This window comes from Furipterus horrens, unplaced genomic scaffold (genome assembly GCF_987537825.1).
Source record: "Furipterus horrens unplaced genomic scaffold, mFurHor1.1.pri manual_scaffold_5, whole genome shotgun sequence".
Lineage (NCBI taxonomy): Eukaryota > Metazoa > Chordata > Mammalia > Chiroptera > Furipteridae > Furipterus > Furipterus horrens.
In genome coordinates, this window is record NW_028327175.1 from 198,326,343 (window position 1) to 198,346,560 (window position 20,218).

Genomic DNA, 20,218 nt, shown 5'->3' on the forward strand with positions numbered 1-20,218 from the left:
GATAACGTGCTGGGATAGCCCAACAGGGCCGCTGGAGGGGGTTCTGAGTCCTGGTGGTACGACTTTCCACTCCCTAGGGAGACCCAGTGCTCGGCAGTTTTCTTGGGACGACCCTGTGGTGCCCGGCGAACCTCTGACTACGCCCGCGCCTGGCCACCAGAAACATCAGCCCCTTCCTGATGGAGGGGTGGACTAGTCTCGCCAAGTTCTCAGGTGTTCTCACATGAGATCAGAAGAAGAAGCCTGTTTAGTTTCGGTTCCACGGATGAACGCAGAAGAGACTCAAGCACGTGGCTGCCCGGGGAGCTGTTTGGAAGATCCGTGCGGAAATATTAAAAAGAAAGTGGGGGCAGCTGTTTTGCTTTGGAGCTGGAAAGCAATTGAACCCATAAGGACATGGTCTGTGGGGGTGGGGGCGCTATTGTACCCACTGTGCATCTCCCCTGCACACAGTATGCCCAATACAGGTGCACGGGGAACGGAGAACACCTTCGGGCGCCTGGGCTGACTGTTTGGACGTGTGTTAGAACCCGAGACCATGAGTGTTGTTAGGTGAGGAGGTAGAGAGCTGTGCTGTTCACCCAAGACAACAAATTAGGTGTCACGTGGGACCCATGTACCATCAGCTCCCCTTGAGGCCTTTAGTGATATTTGTTCAGCCGCGGTAGACAGGAGAGGGTAAGCCAGACTACTCCCGGTTAGGACTACTACTTTTGGTTTCAGTTGTTTAATGATAAAAGGGGAGAGAATTGTTTCATCTTATTCACCCAGGGATATACAGAAGTCTCTCCTTTGATAGTCAGGTTCTTCCTGCCAGAGCCCTTTCTGAGCTGCTTCTTCATGAAATGCTGAGACCCTGCATTAAATCAGAGATGGCAGCTCTCTCTGTCACCCTTTAGTTTCAGAAGTTATAACCGCTGTACACGCTTCAAAAGGGAGCATAGTTGCATCTAATACTGAAGACTACTTTTCTTAAGTGACAACAACCATTTTCTTATCACCTAATGCATAGCTAACATCCTTTTTCATAAACATAAAACATTTTTAAAACTTGTTAAATAGTTTGGTGGCTTTTGTTTGGAATATGAGCGCTAACAGATAATACTTGTTCACCGCGGTCACCCCGCAGAGACACACACCCTGACCACCAGAACAGGAAGGGGGACCTGTCTATAGCTCTGACGAGCTCCGCGCTGCCCGCCCCCCATTTATTCACGGTGCACGGAGCCGTCAGGCCGCCTTTCCTTCTACATTTGGAAGGAATGGGTCTCACGCGGGCTGAAGCCTTCCGTTAACTGTCCTGAACCCTCTGGTAGCGGAAGTCTGTCCTCTGAGTCACAAAGTGCCTCACGGTGACGACAGCCACGATCACAGCATTCAGAGAAAGGACCGTGAAGGATAACAGGTGGAGGGTGCTGAACGGTTGGCTCTGAGGGACTTCCCCGTGCACTTGGGTCTGAAATCCTGCGATTGGAAACAAGATAAAAACCAGTTAAAGAAAAGTATTGCTTGGCAATACAAACTTTCCATAAATTTATATCTCTACGTAGTCTATAAATCTTATGCATCAATTAATGTGTAATATGTACTGCTAACCCAACATACAGGAAATGTTATCAATACAACATAAACAAACTATTATCAAATATTGGAATCATCTATGTTTATATTTAATTTCAAAGATAAAATATTCTTTTATTTGTTTAAATAGTTAACTCGGTTTCGTTCCCTGACATAAGGTGCAAACTTGTGAAATTCAAGCAAAAGAGTTAAATAGAAAGGCAGGTTCATTTACAAGTGCTCACTATTGCCCATAGTTTTAGTGAATACGTTTATAAAATCACTGAATTTGATTTTGTTTGTGTTCTTTTGTTTTTGTCATAGAAATATTTTCACAAACCAGAATCATGCTCTTTTCATAATCCATTCAAATAATAAAGAAGAGAGCAGAGGATTCTTTCATGCCAAGATCATCTCCACATCAGATAAACTCTTATGAGCAGTTTTTATATAATTATGGCTTATCTTAGACCATTTAATGACGGCTTAGCCTTGAGGGTTTTCTGTTGCTTCTTTCCCATGCCACCTCCTTGAAGAAGAAGCAGGGCTGTCTTAAAAATACAATATTTTCACTGTTTTTTAAAAAATAGATCCTTTCCAAATAGGTGACAGTGTGGGATGCTGGTCATCTTATCATACTCATTTAGGAGTGAAAATGCATTGTTTTTCATTTGTTTATCTGCCAATAGTATTTGTAATAAGGAACCAGGAAGCTAAGGAAGAGTGTTGTGTTTAGAAGTGAGGACATTACATTTTTACTCAAAAGCCATAAGAATAATGCTAAGTGATCAGCGTGCGATACGCTTAAACTCTACATGGTTTCCGCATTGTCGCTAAGGGAAAGAAAAATTCATCTTGTGCGCTTAAAACTCACAGCTGGTTTAGGACTTTGCTAAAACTACCCTAAATCCCTACCCTGCCCACGTTTGGGAAGGGCTACATGCGAGCAGACATTTATGCGCCATATGTGTTCTCCGGGCATGAAAAGGCGGTTTCTTACCGGGGTTTCCACCTGCACGGCGATCCCCTTTCAGACGAATGGGACCGAGGACGGCCTCCGTCCTCCACGTGGACGACGAGGTGTCTCGCTTCCTTCTAGAGACGCAGCCCTGCCTGCAGCGGGACTGCCCGTCACCACTGTCGCATATGAGCACCTTACAGCGCAGGTACACGGAGCCCAGGCTTCTCAGGAATTTAAACGCGTTGAACTGGAACCTTCCGTAGTGGAAGGACACGGGATACACCTCACACGTGTCATCTCGAGGACACCTGGGACAGAGGTCACGGCACCGTCAGAAAGTTTACAGAAGGTCAGTCTTTTCAATGTTGAAAAATGAGACAGAGTTTTTTTTGAGCTAATTTGTGGATCCAGAAGTCTTTCTAGATAGGCAACGTCTTTACCTCACTACATACAGTGACTAGGACTGGGGGTCTGATTTCTGGGTAAGATCAGGTTCCCTCCCGCTGTCAGCTTCCGAGTCCATGGGAATTAGTTAGAAAACCAAGCCCACCTTATCAGAACTCAGCCCCCTTACTTTACCTGCTTCCTATGAACGTGCAGGATGGCTGCCGTAGTTAAAGTCCATCAGCTTATAGAAAAAAAGGAAAACTTTCCCCTCTAAAAAAGAGCTTTCTTTTTTTTTTTAAAGAATGCCACATAAACTTTACTGAATACATTATATTACGTTCTAAACCTGGAACACACGAAATAATGTTCTGGGGCTTTGTTGAAAATAACCAAAAGGTTAAAAAAAAAAAAAGCAAAAATACAAATAAAGCCTTCCTGACAAAAAATAAGTTTTTATCTATCAACAAATATTTTGTAAATGCACTTAAAATTCTAGTGGAGATGAGCTCTGGCTACAGAGATGTTTTAACTTAAATCAATTGTAACCAATGCACAGTAACTATTCCATAAAGTGATTAAATGGATTAAATTCCATGGTAGTAGTACTAGAAAGATATGTATGAATTATGCGCACACGCACACACACACCACACACACACACACACACACACACACACTATGACTTCCTTAAAGGGACCCTCAGGAAGGACTGCCCCGCGTCAGCACACACCCGCTCTCGATCAGGCCGTAGGTTGGAGGTGCAAAGTCCGACGTGGGCGAGGCGCTGCAGGTGTCAAGAAACACCAGCAGCCGTGGGTCGGAGGTGTGCAGACTGACTTGAACAAAAAGACTTTGGTTCAACTCTACATAATACGGTGACTCCAATATCGGCTTTTCGAATGAACTGGACTCGAACAGAGCCATGGTGGTGTCGTATCTGCCCGACGCGCGCTGGTTCTGTATCACGTCGTCTTCCGTTACGTACACCATCTCCACCGTGGAGTTGTGCTCCATTTCGCACTTCACGATGATCTGCAGGTGTTTCTGGCGCGTGATCACTTCGGAAGTCGGGGAGGTGGAGAAGGTGATTATATTGGTGTAAGTAATCGAATGATCTTCTACCTGCAGAACAAAGTGGAATTCAAACATTATTTTAGGTCCAGTAATATTTTGGAGCCTAGATACGAATAACACTCGCAGGCAGGGACATAATTTTCTTAAGTCATGAGATAGCGGCTCTCATGTCAGAATTCTATAAATGTTAATTAAATGTGTTTGATTTAAGAAACAGTCTGGGCAGGAGGAGAAGGTGGGTGACGAGCGGTACAGCTTGGACTAGAAAGCCCTGAAGAATTGGACAGAATTTTTTCCGCTACATCAAAAACCATTTTGAAGGTGAATTTCCAGCCCTATAAGGACCGGACCCAATAGCACACTGCGTCCCACGGGTAGCACGACATTAGTGTGGCCAACAGGGAAGGGGCCCAGATGGCTGCAGACAGAGCACCTGGAGGAAGTTCTGTCCAAGCTGCGTTCCCTAGCAGGTCACACTGCACTAGCTCAGGTGTTCATTTTGGACAAAAATTAGAGTCGTAATGGTTTACGTCCATCCTTATCGATTCCTGTCTTTTCATGACAAGAGAAAAGTTTTAGGCTGTGTATCCCAACAAGTTGAAAATGTTTGATATCTTGAAGTTCTAGAAAATGTAGAACAAATCACGTTTAAAATAAAAATAAGGTTTTTATCTTCCATCTCTACAGGAGAAAGAGGAACGTCATAAAGCGACAGCTAGAGTTTTGCTAAATATGAGACATAAACATCTTCTAGGCAAGTATTGCTGTTCAGCTACTGACCCTGCAGTGTTCCCACTCTCTCCAGTGAGTTTTCAGAGGTCTTTACCTTTTGGGAAAGATAAGCCCCCTCTAGTGTCCCTGATAACGGAGGCACTCATTTGGCATCTGTGTACAAATTAGTGTGTGCACTTCTATGTCCACACATGTTTACCATGTGCCAAACCACGAAGGTGTGGAAGGAGTCCATTCTGGCCGCCAGCGACCGTTACGCTGCCCGCATCACCAAACCTGCCTTTGGCATTTGACACCACCCAGCGATCGATATTTCACTTTAAAGAAAAGAAATAGACTAAAATAAAAATAATATTTAAGAAATATCTACTTTACCTTTTTGACTGTGCCACATCCATCAAGAGGGATAGAAAACTCCACCACGTTTGATACTTTGGGTCTGCAAGTTGGGTCATTTAGCTGTAAGTTATGCTCATTGTATTTAAGTGACTCCAGGTAGGATTTGCTTATGATGGCTCTCATCTTGTCAGAGGAGCAAATTAAGGATGCTGTCCAAAGAAAGGGGGGTTGATGGTCATGTGTGTGTCAGCCAGGAGCGCTGGATCTTAAAAAACCGTGTGTGCAGGAGCATATATAAAAACGCAAAACCCATTTTGCCCCAAACTGGAATCAGAAGCCTGAGATAACAGAGCACTTGCTCAGCCATTTTTCAATGTTCACTGTGACCTTGTTTACAGCTAAAATCTATAAATCTAACATTTTTAATTGTGCTTTGCAGAAGGCATTTAAGAAAACAGTCCATATTTCCTGCAACAATCTTTTTCAGGTAATAAAACCATTAATTTCCTCTTGCATTAAGCAATGCACAGAACTGATCCTCCAGCTTCAGATTATGAACATATTCCCCTGTACATGTGACCCTGGTGTATCCCTTGGCGCATGTCCCAGGCTTGGAAACCAGGGCAGCCATTCATACCAGAAGATGAAGGAGCAGTTACTAGGTACCCAACCTTCAAGAGAGCTCAAAATAGCTAAGGAATGGGACTTACTCGTGTTGACGTTTTCTGCATAAATCGAAGAGTAGGAAGCAGAAAAGCCCCGGTAGGAGTTGGCGTAATCTGTAGATAGCACGACGGTCAACGAGTTGGACGAGGACTCGAAGGTGGGCGTCACCCGGCCACACACCTGTCCGATCAGGCCGGAGGTGGTGGAGGAGCCATCGTAGACAGCAACAAAGTCGAATCGGCAGTGCTCGTCCGCTTCTATGCTGGAGAGGCAGGGCCGTGGGTCAAGGGCTTGCAAACCAAATCAGTTCTATTTCCCATAATCCCAACCATCCCTATCTTAAGTGATGAAGATCTTTGCCCTGCAATGGCACCTCAGAGTTATGATGATAGACTAGGGCTTGGCCAGTCCCTGATGTGAGCTCAGAACCTTCAGAAAAACAGTCAACCTAGTTCAATGCAATAGCACAGGAGTCCCTCTCTATATCGCGGTTCACTTATTGCGGCCTCACTGTATCGCGGGATTTTAAAAATTATTATATTTAATTAATATCGCAGATTTTTCGCTATATCATGGGATTTTGTGGTACCGTATACGTATGTTGTTTGAGTTACATAGGTTTAAGAGTGTAGAATATGTTTAAGAACATAAGTAGTGTTTATAAAAGTGTGGGAGAGGTTAATACGGGACTGGGAATGGTTTATAAGTGAGTGGGAAGGGTTTATAAAGCCTTAAAATACATATAAATACTAAAATAAATGTAAGGTTCCTACTTTGCGGATTTTCACCTATCGCAGGGGGGTCTAGAACGTAATGCCCGTGATAAGTGAGGGAATACTGTATTGGCGTTTCTTTAAATTTCCTGTTCTTTGAAAAGCACCATCTATGGGGGGAGGTGCAAGTGGTAATTTCTCTTCCCCAGGCCCACACCCCTGCCAGGTGGGCTCCCTGCATTTGCTCCAGCAGAAGAAATGGACCACAGTACTTACAAAATCTCTTTGAAGTTCAATTTTATCTTGTAACCTTCCTCCACTTGTATGTGCCACACGCAATAGGCCATCGCGGGATGTGGCTTTGGGTAATTGGGGCTGGTAAAGGAACCTTCGGGGGTGTCCAGGTAACCACCACAGTCTGGAGGAGATGAAAGGGGCGTGGGGGTGACCAGGAATGTAAATCAAGATGGAGACTTCTTTTAATTTCTGGGCTGTGTATTAGTGGGAGCTCCATTCACCTCCCCGGAGTCTTACTCCATCCCCCTCTTGCGACCGGCAGCACATTGAGATGTGCATCCTGCTCCCTTGCCGGAGGGTCTGCCCATGAGCCCAGGGCACACAGATAAGGCTGCATGCGCTGTTGCCGAAAAAAATACTCTTCCAGCCTCACTGTGAGATCTGTCCCAGCTGTAGGGACCCTCCATTCCCTGGACTGAGCCACAGCAACTGAAGTCACACTCTGAGGACCAGCACGGAAGGCCCTTTCGCACTCAGCCCCAGCCTCGCTTTCCAGTCTCACCGGCCGCCACCACGGGACCCGCTGGGCCAGCCTGTCCTTCCCTCCCACGTCCCCTCGGGCTGCTGGGCCCAGCAGACAGGAGTCCTCCCTCACTGGTTCCCACCTCTCCCGCCCCTAGTCCCACCACGGCCCAAGCTCCGCTCAGATGCAGCCTTCATGAAGCCACTCGGTCCTCCCCTCCCCAGAAACACCGCGAAGCGACACCGAGGGCTCTTTCGAAGGGGACGTAAATGCTTTCAGTTGGCTGACGCCCAGGACACACGTCAGGTAGGGGCCGGAGGTAAGGCTGAGAAGGTGCCCCTGTGCAGGTGGCGAGAGCGCGGCTGCCCCTCTCCAGAGGCTCGTTAGCACCGAGGCCCCCGCTGTTTAAGCACGAGAGGGACACGATCAGCCCTGGGCCTCCGCAAGGAGACCAGAGCGGAGCTTTGCTTGCGGACCGTCCACGGGACAGCCTGGCCCCCTGCTTTGGGGTTGCAATGGCATCTAGGCGCTGGGAATGCAAAGCCATGTCCTGGGCGCCCCCGCTTTCCGTAGCCTTAGGTTCCCAGGCGAGGGCCGAGGTTCTCAGCATGTGCTCCCGGATGGTCTTTATCGGGGGTCACCTGGGAAGCTTGTTAAGCACGAGGACTCTACAGCCCCACCCAGACCTAGTGGGTCATACCAGAGGGAGGAGCACCCCCGGGACCAGCAGTTAGAAGGTCTCAGGGTGTTTATTATTGAACAGGCTGAACCTGGAGAATTGCTCGGTCTCTAACGCAGCAGCGCTGCACAGGCGGCCATCAGATCAGCCTCATCCGTCTGTCTCACCCCTGAGCTCGTTATAAGGAAGTTCATGGGCTCCAGTGCAGGCCCCACCAGTCGGGAGCTCCATGGGGGCCCCCGGAGCCCGCCTCCCAGGCCCTCCAGGGGGTCCTCACCCACAGCCGTCTGGGAAGGGCCACACTCAGACCCCGGGACCCAGCGGGACAGCGGAGCCCCCGTGCCCGCGGGCAGCGCGCCTGGCGGGGTTACATGAGGACTCACAGGGGCCGGGAGAGAAGAAATAGTAGGAAATGAAGACGGTCCTGGGAACCGCAGCCGCGTCGGTGAGTATCTGAAACGTCAGCGGGCTGGAGGACGACTCAAACACCGGAACGTGGTCCTTTCTGCTGCAGACTTTCCCCAGCAACGCCCCCCGGGTGGAGCGGCCCTCGAACACCTGCAGGCTCTCGCGCTCACAGCTCCCGCGTGGATCCAGCCTGCGGACCGCGCGCACCTGCGCTTAGAGAGCCGCCCTGCCCGGGGCGCGCCGGCCACGGGCGTCCGCTGCTCAGCCCGGAATCGCCGCCCGGCACCCAGGGGCAGCCCTCGGTCAGCACCGAGAGCCCCAGCCCTCCCCACCGGCCCGGGAAGCTGACCCGCTCAGCCCACGCCTTACATCGCGGACGGGAGGAAGGTGGGCCTGGAACCCGGGATCGCTCTCCTTTCCCCGATTTCCAGCTCTCCTGGTCCCCATGCCCACAGGACTGCTGGGTGGAGAACCTTCTTATTCAAAATGAATGTCCTTTGTCATCGGAAATCCCAGGCTGTTGAGGTGGAGCCATTTTTTTGGAAACGGCCACCTCTCTCGCGGGAAAGCAACCAGAGCATCTTCCTGGTCGCCCCTTCCTTCCCTCACATCACCCCTTCATCACACAGCCCCGTGTCCTGCATCGGAGGGTGCAGCCCAGGGTGACTGTCCTCTGCCCGTTCTGACAGGGTTCCTCTTAATGCCCTTAGGGGACACCTTTCCAAGGTGACCTAAAGGAGAAACCACAAGGGAGACAACCCGAAGTTTTCTTCCACCTTAGTTACCTGCTGTGGAACTTTGGATGAGAGACTGACCCTTTCTGGATTTCAGTTTCCTGGTCTGTAAAGTGGGACTATCTCAGCCACCTTCATACTGCAGAGGAGGTTTATAATATACTGAACCGGAAGTACCTAGCACATGCCTGGCACACAGAACGTGTCCCCTAAAAGTGATATGTTCATTTCCCACTGCCCACGCTTCTGTTCTCGCTTCTCCTCTCTTCTAACACAGCAAAACTAGTGTATGTGTTTCCTAACAGCTCTTCCATTCCAGGAAACTTGAAAGGTCCCCTTCCCTTTCATTTCTTGGAGGGCCACACAGAAGCCCATTCCCGTCTCAGTGGTACAGGACCACGCCTGTCAGAGTGTGGCACCGTGGCCCGCAGCAGCAGCACCTGGGAACTTGTCACTTGCGGGAATTCTCGGGCCCCACCCACCCCATCTGAATCAGGGAATCTGGGGTGGCACCCGGCCGTCGTGGTTTATGAAACCCTGATACTCGCTAATTTTAGAACCACTGGGAGAGGGTGAGCATACAGCAGGTCCTAGAATAATGTGTCATTCAACATGGTTTCATCATCACTTTTTATGTCAATTAGTCTTAGTAACATTGGTTTCGTTATACGTCAGTCTGCTTAGTCACAGAAACTATTAACGACATTCAGTAAAGACTCACTGTCATTAGTGCTTGTTATTAGTGGAGCCTACAGACACGTGGGCTCGAAATGATTATGAAGAAGAATCCAAGCTGACAGTCAAGGAGAAAGTCTGGTAATGAGACCTAGAAGCTAAGTGTTTGACTCTGGAACCAGGTGGCTAGGATGCGCGTCCTCCCCCACTTTTATTAGAATGGGACTTTGGGGATGGTCAAGAGACTTCTCTTGAGTGGGAATCAGACGGCATCTGCCCCAGAGGGCTGTGGAGAGGGCCACCTGGGGCGGTACTCACGAAGCCCAGAAATCTGGCAGGGCAGCACCTCTCTCAGGCTGACCTCACACTGCCATCACCTGGGCACTTACCAAATGCTTGTGAGTATATATTTATTTCAAAATAAAAAGTTTAAAGTTCAAGAAGAAAACATGATGCCTGGGACCCACTCCCAGAACTGTGATCCATAGGGTGCAGCCTGGGAATCTGAGTCTGCAGACGCTCCCCTGCTGATTCTAACGCACAGCCAAGTTGGGAACCATGAGCTCAGTGTTTTGGGGCCGAGAATCTGGAACTAGACGAGCTGGGCCCACCCCAGGCATCCCATTTACTGGCTGGAGGACCTGAGACGATCTCCCCACCTCCCCATGGCTGCCGTCCTTGTACTGACCTCACAGAACCGCTGTGACCAGAGCCCGGGGCACAGGCCCTCCGCCGGTGACTGTCAGCCATCACCCCCCACATCGTGGTCATGGGTCACCGCCACCTCGAGGAGCCTCAGGTCCCTTCCCATAGGCGCCCTGGTGTGGCCAGAGCTCAGCCACCCTCTTTAGAACCCGGAGCTGCTACTTACTGCACGTGGGAGAAGACGACCCGCATGCTTCTGTTTTCTGGCCTTTCTAGGGTCCAGGTGCAGTTCTCGTGGGGACTGAGCTGCAGGATCACGGATTTGTGCACCTCCGACTGGCTGGAGCCTCCCACGCTGGCCCTGCAGCTGGATTGGCCTGTCGGAGGCCACAGAGGTGGCACTGAGAAGGATTGGTGGCCCCTGCCCTCCTCTGGGGCCTGGGAATCTGCCCCCCACGTGGAATAGGCACACCAGCATGCTGGTAATTATGGATGGAATGGAGCTCATTCCGAAGTAAGCCACCAGTTATTATACCGAGTTCCCCTTCGTGAGCCCTTGCGGAGCAAGAATTCATGATATCCCTAACTACAGTGCATAAAAGAATAAAGTATATATTAGGGCCTGAAAAAAGATGATTTAATTTTTTTATAAAGATTTTATTTATTTATTTTTCAGAGAGAGGAGACGGGAGGGAGAAAGAGAGGGAGGGAAACATCGATGTGTGAGAGACAGCTCATCGGCTGCCTCTTGTGCACCCCCGGCCAGGGACTGCCTGCAACCCAGGCCTGTGCCCTGACAGGGCACACGGTCCACTGAGCCACACCAGCCAGGGCAAAAGGTGATTTTCAAAAGAAGCTTTATATCTAGGATATGTAAAGGACTCTTACAACTCAATAATTAAAGCACATCCCAATTAAAAATGGACAAAGAACCAAAATGGATATTTCTCCAAAGATATAAATGGCCAATAAACACATGAAGAGATACGCAACATCATTAGTCAACAGGGAAATGCAAATCCAAATCACAGTGAGGTCCCACTTCACACACATGAGGATCTGAAACAAAAACTGGCATCCAAGCAGAAAATAACAAGGATGGGGAGGAGGTGGGAGGGACCCTTTGGCACTGCTCACGGGAATGTAAGATGGGACGGCTGCTGGGGAACGGTCTGGAATTACAGCCCAGCCATTGCACTTCTAGGCATATATCCCCAAAGGAAATGAAAATGTGTCTCCACACAGAAACTTGTACTCTCAAGTTTGTAGCATCACTACTCAAAACAACAATAAGAGGAAACAACCCAAATGACCATCAACTGATGAATAAATAGAACGTGGCGTTATCCATACAGCGGAATATTACTTGGTGAGAGGAAGGAATGAGGTGCTGATACATGGTACAGCGTAGATGAGCCTTGTAAACATATTGAATGATTCCATTCATATGAAATGTCCAGAACAGGTACATCTGTAGAGACAGATTAGTGGTTGTCCTGGGCTGGGGACTTGGGGGAAATGGAGAGTGACTGTTAATTGGTACAGTTTCTTTTTGGGGGGGATAAAATATTCTCGAATTAGTGGTGATGGGTGCACAGGACGGTGTATATACTAAAAACCACTGAGTGGCACACGTTAGAAGGCTGGATTTTATGGTATATGAATTATGTCTCAATGAAGCCGTTACTAAACAAGAGGAGGAGGAGGAAGAGGAGGAGCAGCGACAGCTATAATTGAATGTGAACAAAAACAATCCCATACTTCATAAGGGAACCTGATCAATGGTTAAAAACTCCAGTTAGAATCAACGGTTTTTATTCTGTTTTACCCATGAGAGATGAGTGATATCCTTATAACAATAGTTTTTGTTTAGTTTTCCCTAACAGTAACTATTAATATTGTTTATTAATAAAGAAATTAGAAAGCAAAGACAATTAGAGAATAATCCCATCCACCCAGAAACAAATATAATTAAAAACTTCTCGCACATACATCAAGGCCCTCTCATTTTCTCTTCTACCTGCTAATTTTTTGATACTCAAATGTGTATCTTTTAAACATAAGCACCGTTCTATTTTACAAAGTTCAAGTAGGCTTTTTTTTCTCCTAAAGGACATGCTGGGCACCTTTCTCCTATCTGTCTTAACTTTTAGGAATCGCAGGTTATTCCTCTGTGTGCGTGTACCGTGCCTTGCAGAGTAAATGGTGGAAATTTCCATTGCTTGCTACGATTACATCACATACGTTTGGGCACTTACACAATTGTTTCCTAAATATTAATCCTTAGTAGTGACATTACCTGGTAAACTTTTTTGTGCTTTTTTCTGTTTCATGTCATATGGGCCTGAAAAAAAAGTTAGTCCTGACTCAAAATCCCATCAAGAGCATAGGTGTAGATATTCCGTTTTGGTGTAAACAGCAGATATTAGATGCTTAAAATTTGGGCAGAGGTCTCTTGAAAGGAGGTCTCCCCTATTTCAACTGAAAAAAAAAAAAAGTCTCATTTCCTTACCTTCAGACTTGGTCGCATTAAACTCTGCCAAACATGACCCAATTAAAAGGGCCAAGGGGATGAGCCTCCTTGCGGCCCCCATCTTGGCACGGGGAGCACAGCCAGCCTGAGGGGCTAGCAGGCCCTTATACTCCTCTCTCACGCCTGCCTGGTTTCATAAGCTCCCTGGTGACCTTCAGGGAAGTGTGTCGGTCTGACCACGTGCGGGTAGATTGGTGTGAGAGTGTGGCAGCTGTGACCAGTTTATTATCGGCAACCCTTCAGTGTTTGCTCTTCTCAGATGACTCCCCGAAGCCCTTTGGGTAGGACCCAGCTACCGCTCTTCCCGGGGACCTCCAACGCCTGGTACACGGTGGCACTGTTTGGACTTGGGCCTTTGCCCTGTGTGTGATTTGTTCAGACCACCAAGGGGGGAACATCATTGGCACCGGGAGCCTTCACCGCTCTTACCTAAACATGAAAGCCTTTGGGGTGGGGGCCAAAGAATCAAGTTGGGGGGTGACACCTGGGCCTACTCCAGGTGCAGCCAGGTCACTGTGACGCCTGCCAGGTGGCTGCCACCGAGGGAGAGGAGGAGGTGGCACAGGATGGGGAGGAAAAAGGAAGTCCAGGTCCAGGTTCAGCCTCCAGGCACTTCTAGCCGGTTACGTCCAGAAAGCCCGAAGCAGGTGAATTCCAGTCCCGCAGGCGCTGTGTTTCCCAGATGACAGGAATCCTGGTGTCCACGTGAGACCAGCCCCGCAGCGGAGGTCCCGCACCCGTGGCCTCACTCACTCACTCACTCACTCACCCACTCATTCACTCACTCACTCACTCACTCACCCACTCATTCACTCACTCACTCACTCACTCACGCACTCAACAACTATGCGTTCGCTACACGAGACACACAGTCCCTGACCTCATGGGACTTATTCTCTAAGTGGGGAAGACGACAATCAGAAGTAAATTACAAATAGTGACAAATGAGGCAATATTAAGTGAAATTTTGAGCATACGCAGATACACATGCGTGATATGGACTTAAGAGGGGCATCGAGACACAGAACAGCAAGTGCCAACCAAGGAAGGCCCTGAGGCAGGAGCCAGCTGGGCACATCTGCAGGATAAGGGCGGTCCGGCCAGTGTGCTGCATGTGAGTGAACGGGAGGAAGGTGGGGGATGATGGTGAAAAGGAGAGACAGGTCATGGTCAAATGGTGAAGACCTTGTAGGTCAGATGAGAAGCGTGGGTCTTATTTTAAGTTAGCGCTTTTGAGCAGGAACATGACCGATTTGTAAAGAATCTCCCCCACACACCTGTGACGGTAAAGGGAAGTACAGACTGGGTCCTCTAGGCTGAACCCCGTCCTAGTTGCTGTCAACCCTTCCTTGATGTACTAACTGCCTCACGCCCAGAACCCCTCCCCGGGCTCTAGGATATTGGGGATGGGAAGGGCCCCGGCCTACAGCATGACCCGGGGGGACCCATTCCAGGTTGGGTTCCTGGCCCAGGTGTTGGGCCCATGCCCAGTGATGCAGTGGCAAAGCCAGTACCTGCGACACTGAGAAGCTGTGTTCTCAAGGAGCTGGGACACTGAGCACGTACTTACCCAGCTCCTCTCAGGAGCCCGCTGGTGAGGCGGGGAAACCGAAGCTGACATCAGCCCTAAGACAAGGCGGTGGAACCAGGAGACCCCAGGAGAGGGAGAAAGCGCCCCGGGAACTCACAGACGGTCATTCAGCTGGAAGAGCTCACGGCAGGCTTCAGGGAAGATGTGGCCTTGAATCTGTCCCTTAAAACGTGTCCTGGGACTGTTCTGGGGAAGCAGCTCCACTCCCACTGCCCTTCCGGCAGATTGCGCCTCACTAAGCGCTGACCACCCCGCACCAGCCAGCCCTCTGCTGGGGGAGCTGACTCTCAGCCGGGAGGTGCCGCTCCCACAGCTCATCTCAGTCGTCCCCCACTCCCTGTCAGCCTGGAGGCAGCAGGGGTTTCCTTCCTCAGTTCCAGTCCTTCTCACCCCTTTCACTGGGAGCTACCTGTGACTGGTTAACTCTTTCCATTCAGTACAACATGGCCGCTCACAAGGTTCTGTTAACCAGAGGATGCGCTTACTGTGCTTATGGACGGGGAGCCTGCAATCAGAGGGGCGCCCAGAAGGCCCAGTGGAAAGAGCAGAGGTCAACAGGGGTGGGCCCCCTGCCTAGTGCTGGGACCAAGAATTCTGGGCTCTGATATTCAGCGAAGGTTCCTATTAGCAGTTAAAGACATTGACAGATGAGTCAGCAAAAGTCTGTGTTGAAAACCAATCCGAGGAGGAGGAGGAGGAACTCTGAGGATCCGGAGGACGTCCACAGGAGGAATCTCAGGTTCTCCAAATGTCCTCTGACGCCACTGAGCTCAACCCCATCATCATAGATCAGGTAACCTAACCACAGACACGTCCCAAATGGCTGTCCTCTCTGCCTCCCGGGTACATGGGGTTCCCCTTCGGGACGATGGAGCGTAACCGTCCGCCGTCCGGGAGCTGACAGTGGATGAAGCCCCAGAAGGACAGAGCCTGAACGAACTGCTCCAGCTTGGGAAGGTCAGCTGGGTCTGGAGCTGCAAACACTCGAAGATCAACACCTATTTCCCTTCTGGGGCTAGAGATGCGCTCCAGGTCTCCATTTTCTACCCCCCCACCCCCCGTCTCCTTGTGTTGGAACGGAATGTTACACGCTGGCTGCCACGTCCCAAAGCGGGTGACACACAGAGTTAAGTACATTTCTAACGACCAACAGCAAAAATACCAGAGGCACAGAAGATTAGCTTCAAGAGCACATTTATTTCTGTTATGTAAGTGTATTACATAGTACATAATATAAACAAGATACTTGAATAAAAAAGAATTCTACTACGAAAGATATACGTCTTGCTCATGAAGATATTTGTGCCAGCAAGTCAGAGACCCTCGTATGCATCATGGTAGCATAATGGCAGGGACTCACGCTCATCACAGAAGTTGCATTCCTTGCAGTAGTAGAAGTTGCGATAGGTCCCAGCAGCTAACGATGTGGCGGCTGGGGTCACCTTGTCCTGGGTGACCATGAGTGGGTCAGTTTTTGAGGCCAAACAAGCAGGTGGCTTTGGAGACCTGAAGTAAAGACAGACACACACACGGGATTAGAAACGTCTCCTCGGTCCACTTGTTCCAATTGCCAGGGGTATCTGGGAAGTTAGGGCTGGAGCCACCAAACACATGGCATCAGCCTGAGACGAAAGCTCTCTGCCCGGTCCCAGGTTCCTGGCTAATTTCTCCTCCTCCTTAGATGCCAGAAATGCACACTCGGGTTACAGCAGTTAGGGGGCAGTGGGTTGCCAGGGTGGCTCGCCCAGCTGATAAGTGCGGGCCCGCTAGATGCAGAGCGTGACTGGAAGGTGCCACGGTCAGCTGTTGCCCAGGTCCTGGAATGGCCCTTCTAGCTCACAGGCGACGGGCTTCCCTTCCCCGGAATGGGAACATCACTTCCGACAACGCGTCTCTCCCGTGTCTGAAGGATCCTCTCCCCCAAACCTAATTACCTCTTGTCTGATCGACACTGCTTTTCAGGTGTCCCCAGGATCTTCACCCAGCTCAGCCTCCCCACAGTCTTACAGGCCCACCGCACTGTCCCCAAGGCCGTGGGCAACGAGAAGGGAATGCCTGGAGAGCCCCCAGCTCAGGCAAGGGGAGATCGATTCAGCCTGCTCCCCTGAGTGAGCCTGAGGGGGAGACGCGCGGATGCAGCCTGGCCCGCAGTCTTCCGTCTGCAGGGCCTGGGACACCGGCAGGGCCCAGCCGCTGTGCTGAGTCCGCCAGCCAGCGGAGGGCAAACTCCCTGAGGTCAGGTGACAGCAGAAGGCGGGGACCCCCAGAGCTGCCGGCTGAGACACTCACTTGTGGGCTCACAGCCCCCAGCCAGGAGGCGGAGAAGCCAGGAGTCTGCACTCACCTGCCTGTGTGCCTTTTCAAGCCTGCCCCTGGTCCTGACCTCAGCCAGGGGGCGGCCCGAGGCGTCTCCTATGAGGGGTCTTAGTCCCTCTCATTATTTACTTCCACCCATGTCACTCACTTTAATATGCCCATCAATTTGTATAGAAGATTGGTGACACAGGACATCAGCACAAATATGGCAATCAGTATGGCAACACCAATGGCAGTCATAATCTTGATGTCATACATCCTGGACATGTCGCACCTGCGGGCAGAGAAATGCAGGCTGCAGTGAATGTGGCTCCCTTCCCCACCCCACCATGCAGCGACCTCAGCATGCCCCCTCCAGTGGAGGAAGAACGAACCCCAGACCACGGAGCCTCCTGCGTGTAAACCAGGGAGGGGTCTCCCAGGGAGGCCTCGGAGCCTAAGCTGACCCAGCATGGGTCAGGGGTTGATTCGTGGATGACAAGGGACTGAAATGCGAAGTCAGAGGAAGGAACAGCAAAGATTTGGGAAGAATCTTTTCTCCTTCATGGGCAGTAACATGCATCTGTAAGTATAAAACGCCTGCACTTCAGCAGATGGTTTTATTCCCAAACACCCGGTCTCGTGAAATGTATTCACTGAGAGTCAGGATTGAGACCCCTTGCTGTTCATCGAATTTAAAAATATTTTAAGAACATAAGTAAGAAAATAAATGTTTTCCAAGCGCCGGGTTGTCCAACACTGAGAATAAACGGACCCATTTTTAAGTGATATGTTTAAGGAAAAAAGGTTTTTAACTCTCCTGTGACAACTGTCATCCATCTCATGGTTTAAGCAGAATCTAGGAGTCCTTGTCCCTCATTCTGTCTCTAAGAGACCATAGGCCTTTCTGCCATTTTTCCTCCTAAATCTTCCCAGGAAATCCGATTTGTCTGGAATAATCCCTTTGCTTAGTTAACACTCTGAACCTGGAGAACCATAAGCCAGGGAAGAAGAATCAACAACATGACTGCCAAGCATACTCCCTGCCGTTAACCCATCCAGATCCGGATGCAGGCCAACAACAACAAGTCTTTAAAAAACTTTAGGGAACAGGATATTGGATCAAACCTGTCATTTGAGAAAGAGGGATCTCATTAGCCTTGTTAGGAGGAATTAGGGTCCAAGATCCAAGAGCTCGCTGTGGAGGCAGCACTGCCACCGCCCAGCCCCGCCCTCCGCCCCGTGGGCTGTGTGACATCACCCCCCACCCCCAACAGCAGCGCCTTCACGGAGTTCTGAATTCTGTTCCATTCGTGCTTAGACTTTAGCCCCCACGAAACAGGTACGATTTTGGATGACTTAAGTCTAAGTCTCCACCTTTTCAGGTCTTCCTCCCCTCTACGTTTCCAAATTGGACTACTAGTCAAAAGCAAGTTGAAGATGACAATTTTAAAATTAACAAAGGGAATGTGGGGAGGCTCAAATGCTCTTACACTTACAAGATCATGGAAGACTGTTTAGACTTTATGTTGTAGCTACATAATGAACTAGTGGGGAGCCATTTACTAAGATTTAAGCCTTTCATTGACATTGGAAGATTTTCACTTTATAAAAGGTGTTCATGGACAAAATTTAACGGAGTAAATTAATCTGAAGATTTTATTAGCTTTCTTAAATGACTCAGGAATTGGGTGGCATCTCATCTAGCAAGTAGAGGTACACTTTGAGGGAGTATTCAAGATGGTTTTTTAAACAATTTTTTTGAATTTATTTTTAGAGAGAAGGGAAGAGAGGGAGAAAGAGAGGGAGAGAAACATTGGTGTGTGAGAGAGACATCAATCAGTTGCTTCTCGCGCGCCTTCAACTGGGGACCCGGACTGCAACCCACGCATGTGCCCTGACTGGGAATCGAACCTGTGACCTTTTGGTTTGCAGACAGGGGCTCAATCCACTGAGCCACACCAGCCAGGGCTTAAGATGGTTTTTGATAAAAAAGAATAAAATCTTGCCATTTACAACAATGTAGGGGGACCTAGGGGGTGTCATGCTAAGGGAAATAAGTCAGAGAAAAACAAATACCATGTAATTTCACTTATATGTGGAATACAAAAAACAAAACAAACATATATACAGAGAACCGATGGTTGCCAGATGGGACAGGGATGGATGAAAAGAACGAAAGGGATTAAGAAGTACAAATTATAAAAATAGTCACAGGGATATAAAGCATAATGAATATAGTTAATACATAACCATGTATGGTCCAGACGGGTCCTCCACTTACCGAGGTGATCCCTGTGTAAGGTTTTCAAGTGTCTAATCACCATGTTGTACACCTGAAACTAACATAATATTGTATATCAATTATAATTGAAAAATAAATTTAGAAAAAAATATGGAAAGCTTTTATAGAAAGGAAGGTGGGGCAAGGAAGTCATCAGCAAGAGAAAAATGAAAGGTCATTAGAATAAAGAAGAGTCCAGGCGATCGCACCTTCTGATTGGCTGAGCCGCAGAATGGCCATTGGATAGGCTTGTTGCTGGGTCAGAGGAAAATCCTCCTTTTTCCTCCTGGGGCAGTCAAGTAGCCGCACTTCCCGTTTGGAAGTTAAAGGTTCGCCTCTTCCTGTCGGGCTGTGTAACTGATGTCTTGCTGCAACAGAAGAGGGGCGGTAGGGCGTGCGAGCCCCTTTTACAGACCCTCCTGACTTCAGTTTCAGTCTAAGTTTCTTAATTTTCACAGCAGTTAAGATGGAAGGGTTACAAAAATGAAAGCCGTATAGCGAGGGTCCCCAGTCCCCGGGCCGCGGACCTGGACCGGTCTGGGCCTGTGAGAAACGGGGCCGCACAGCAGGAGGTGAGCTTGAATGTCATGCACTTGAATCGTCCTGAAGCCATCCCCCTCCCGACTCGTGGGAAAATCGTCTTCCATGAAACTGCCCCTGGTGCCAAAAGGTTAGGGACCGCTGTTTAGAGGGCACTTGGTTAGCCAGGTGTGTGTGATTTGAAGGACTCATACCCAGAACCCAGTCACATTAAATGAGGAGGCCCCAGGCGCACAAAAGGCGGCTTAGATTTGTTTCTCTCTGTGCCTCCCAGTGAAGGATATCCGTCATCCCTGGGAAAAACCAGCAAAGGTCAACCAAGGAACTCGGAGAGCTGGTCAGAGGAAAGCCCTCCGCTCAGGGACCCCGGCCTGGAGGAGTGCCATGGCAGCAGGACAGAAGGCAGGAGCCCAGGCTTGGTGTTTGCCAGCTCTGGATCCAGCCAGAGGAGGCGGCTCCGGCGGGCTTATCCCCCTTGGATTTAACAGCGAGTCCTGCTGACAGATCCAGGCTGACAGTGTGGGAGCCCTGCTGACAGTAAGTGGCCAGGAGGGAGTGCTGTGTGTCCTTTCTGGGTCCGAGATCCTTTCCTCCACGGAGGGCCAGTGGGGTGGTCAGTGGGCAGCCCGAAGAGGACTCCAC

General features: G+C 49.5%; 2 protein-coding genes across 3 annotated transcripts; both read right to left on the minus strand.

The window, feature by feature from the left end:
- Positions 1-711: 711 nt before the first annotated feature.
- CUZD1 (CUB and zona pellucida like domains 1) lies at positions 712-12,986 on the minus strand. Its single transcript, XM_090278728.1, has 9 exons — positions 12,846-12,986; positions 10,560-10,710; positions 8,255-8,469; positions 6,709-6,850; positions 5,764-5,981; positions 5,090-5,262; positions 3,639-4,030; positions 2,561-2,829; positions 712-1,464 (listed from the first exon to the last, which is right to left on the minus strand). Exons 1-9 carry the CDS (start codon positions 12,925-12,927, stop codon positions 1,292-1,294), a joined length of 1,815 nt encoding a protein of 604 aa, XP_090134854.1. The 5' UTR covers positions 12,928-12,986; the 3' UTR covers positions 712-1,291.
- A 2,648-nt stretch (positions 12,987-15,634) lies between these two features.
- LOC150010751 (protein FAM24A-like) lies at positions 15,635-19,850 on the minus strand. Of its 2 annotated transcripts, XM_090278725.1 has the most exons (4): positions 19,246-19,850; positions 19,037-19,094; positions 16,922-17,047; positions 15,635-15,963 (listed from the first exon to the last, which is right to left on the minus strand). In XM_090278725.1, the coding sequence occupies exons 3-4, from the start codon at positions 17,038-17,040 to the stop codon at positions 15,771-15,773; spliced, it is 312 nt and encodes a 103-aa protein (XP_090134851.1). In that variant the 5' UTR covers positions 17,041-17,047; positions 19,037-19,094; positions 19,246-19,850; the 3' UTR covers positions 15,635-15,770. The 2 variants fall into 2 exon arrangements, with proteins under 2 accessions (XP_090134851.1, XP_090134852.1); XM_090278726.1 differs by lacking the exons at positions 19,037-19,094; positions 19,246-19,850 and having other exon boundaries at positions 16,922-17,117.
- Positions 19,851-20,218: the final 368 nt, after the last annotated feature.

What these genes read in the sequence shown, in the direction of transcription:
- CUZD1 (XM_090278728.1), bottom strand. Translation starts at nt 12,927, where the DNA reads ATGGGGGCCGCAAGGAGGCTCATCCCCTTGGCCCTTTTAATTGGGTCA. An exon ending in GATGTGGCACAGTCAAAAAG is followed by an intron (nt 4,031 to 5,089) that starts GTAAAGTAGATA and finishes TTTGTTCTGCAG; the next exon opens with GTAGAAGATCATTCGATTAC. An exon ending in CCGTGCAGGTGGAAACCCCG is followed by an intron (nt 1,465 to 2,560) that starts GTAAGAAACCGC and finishes TTCCAATCGCAG; the next exon opens with GATTTCAGACCCAAGTGCAC.
- LOC150010751 (XM_090278725.1), bottom strand. Translation starts at nt 17,040, where the DNA reads ATGTCCAGGATGTATGACATCAAGATTATGACTGCCATTGGTGTTGCC. An exon ending in AAATTGATGGGCATATTAAA is followed by an intron (nt 15,964 to 16,921) that starts GTGAGTGACATG and finishes TCTTTACTTCAG; the next exon opens with GTCTCCAAAGCCACCTGCTT.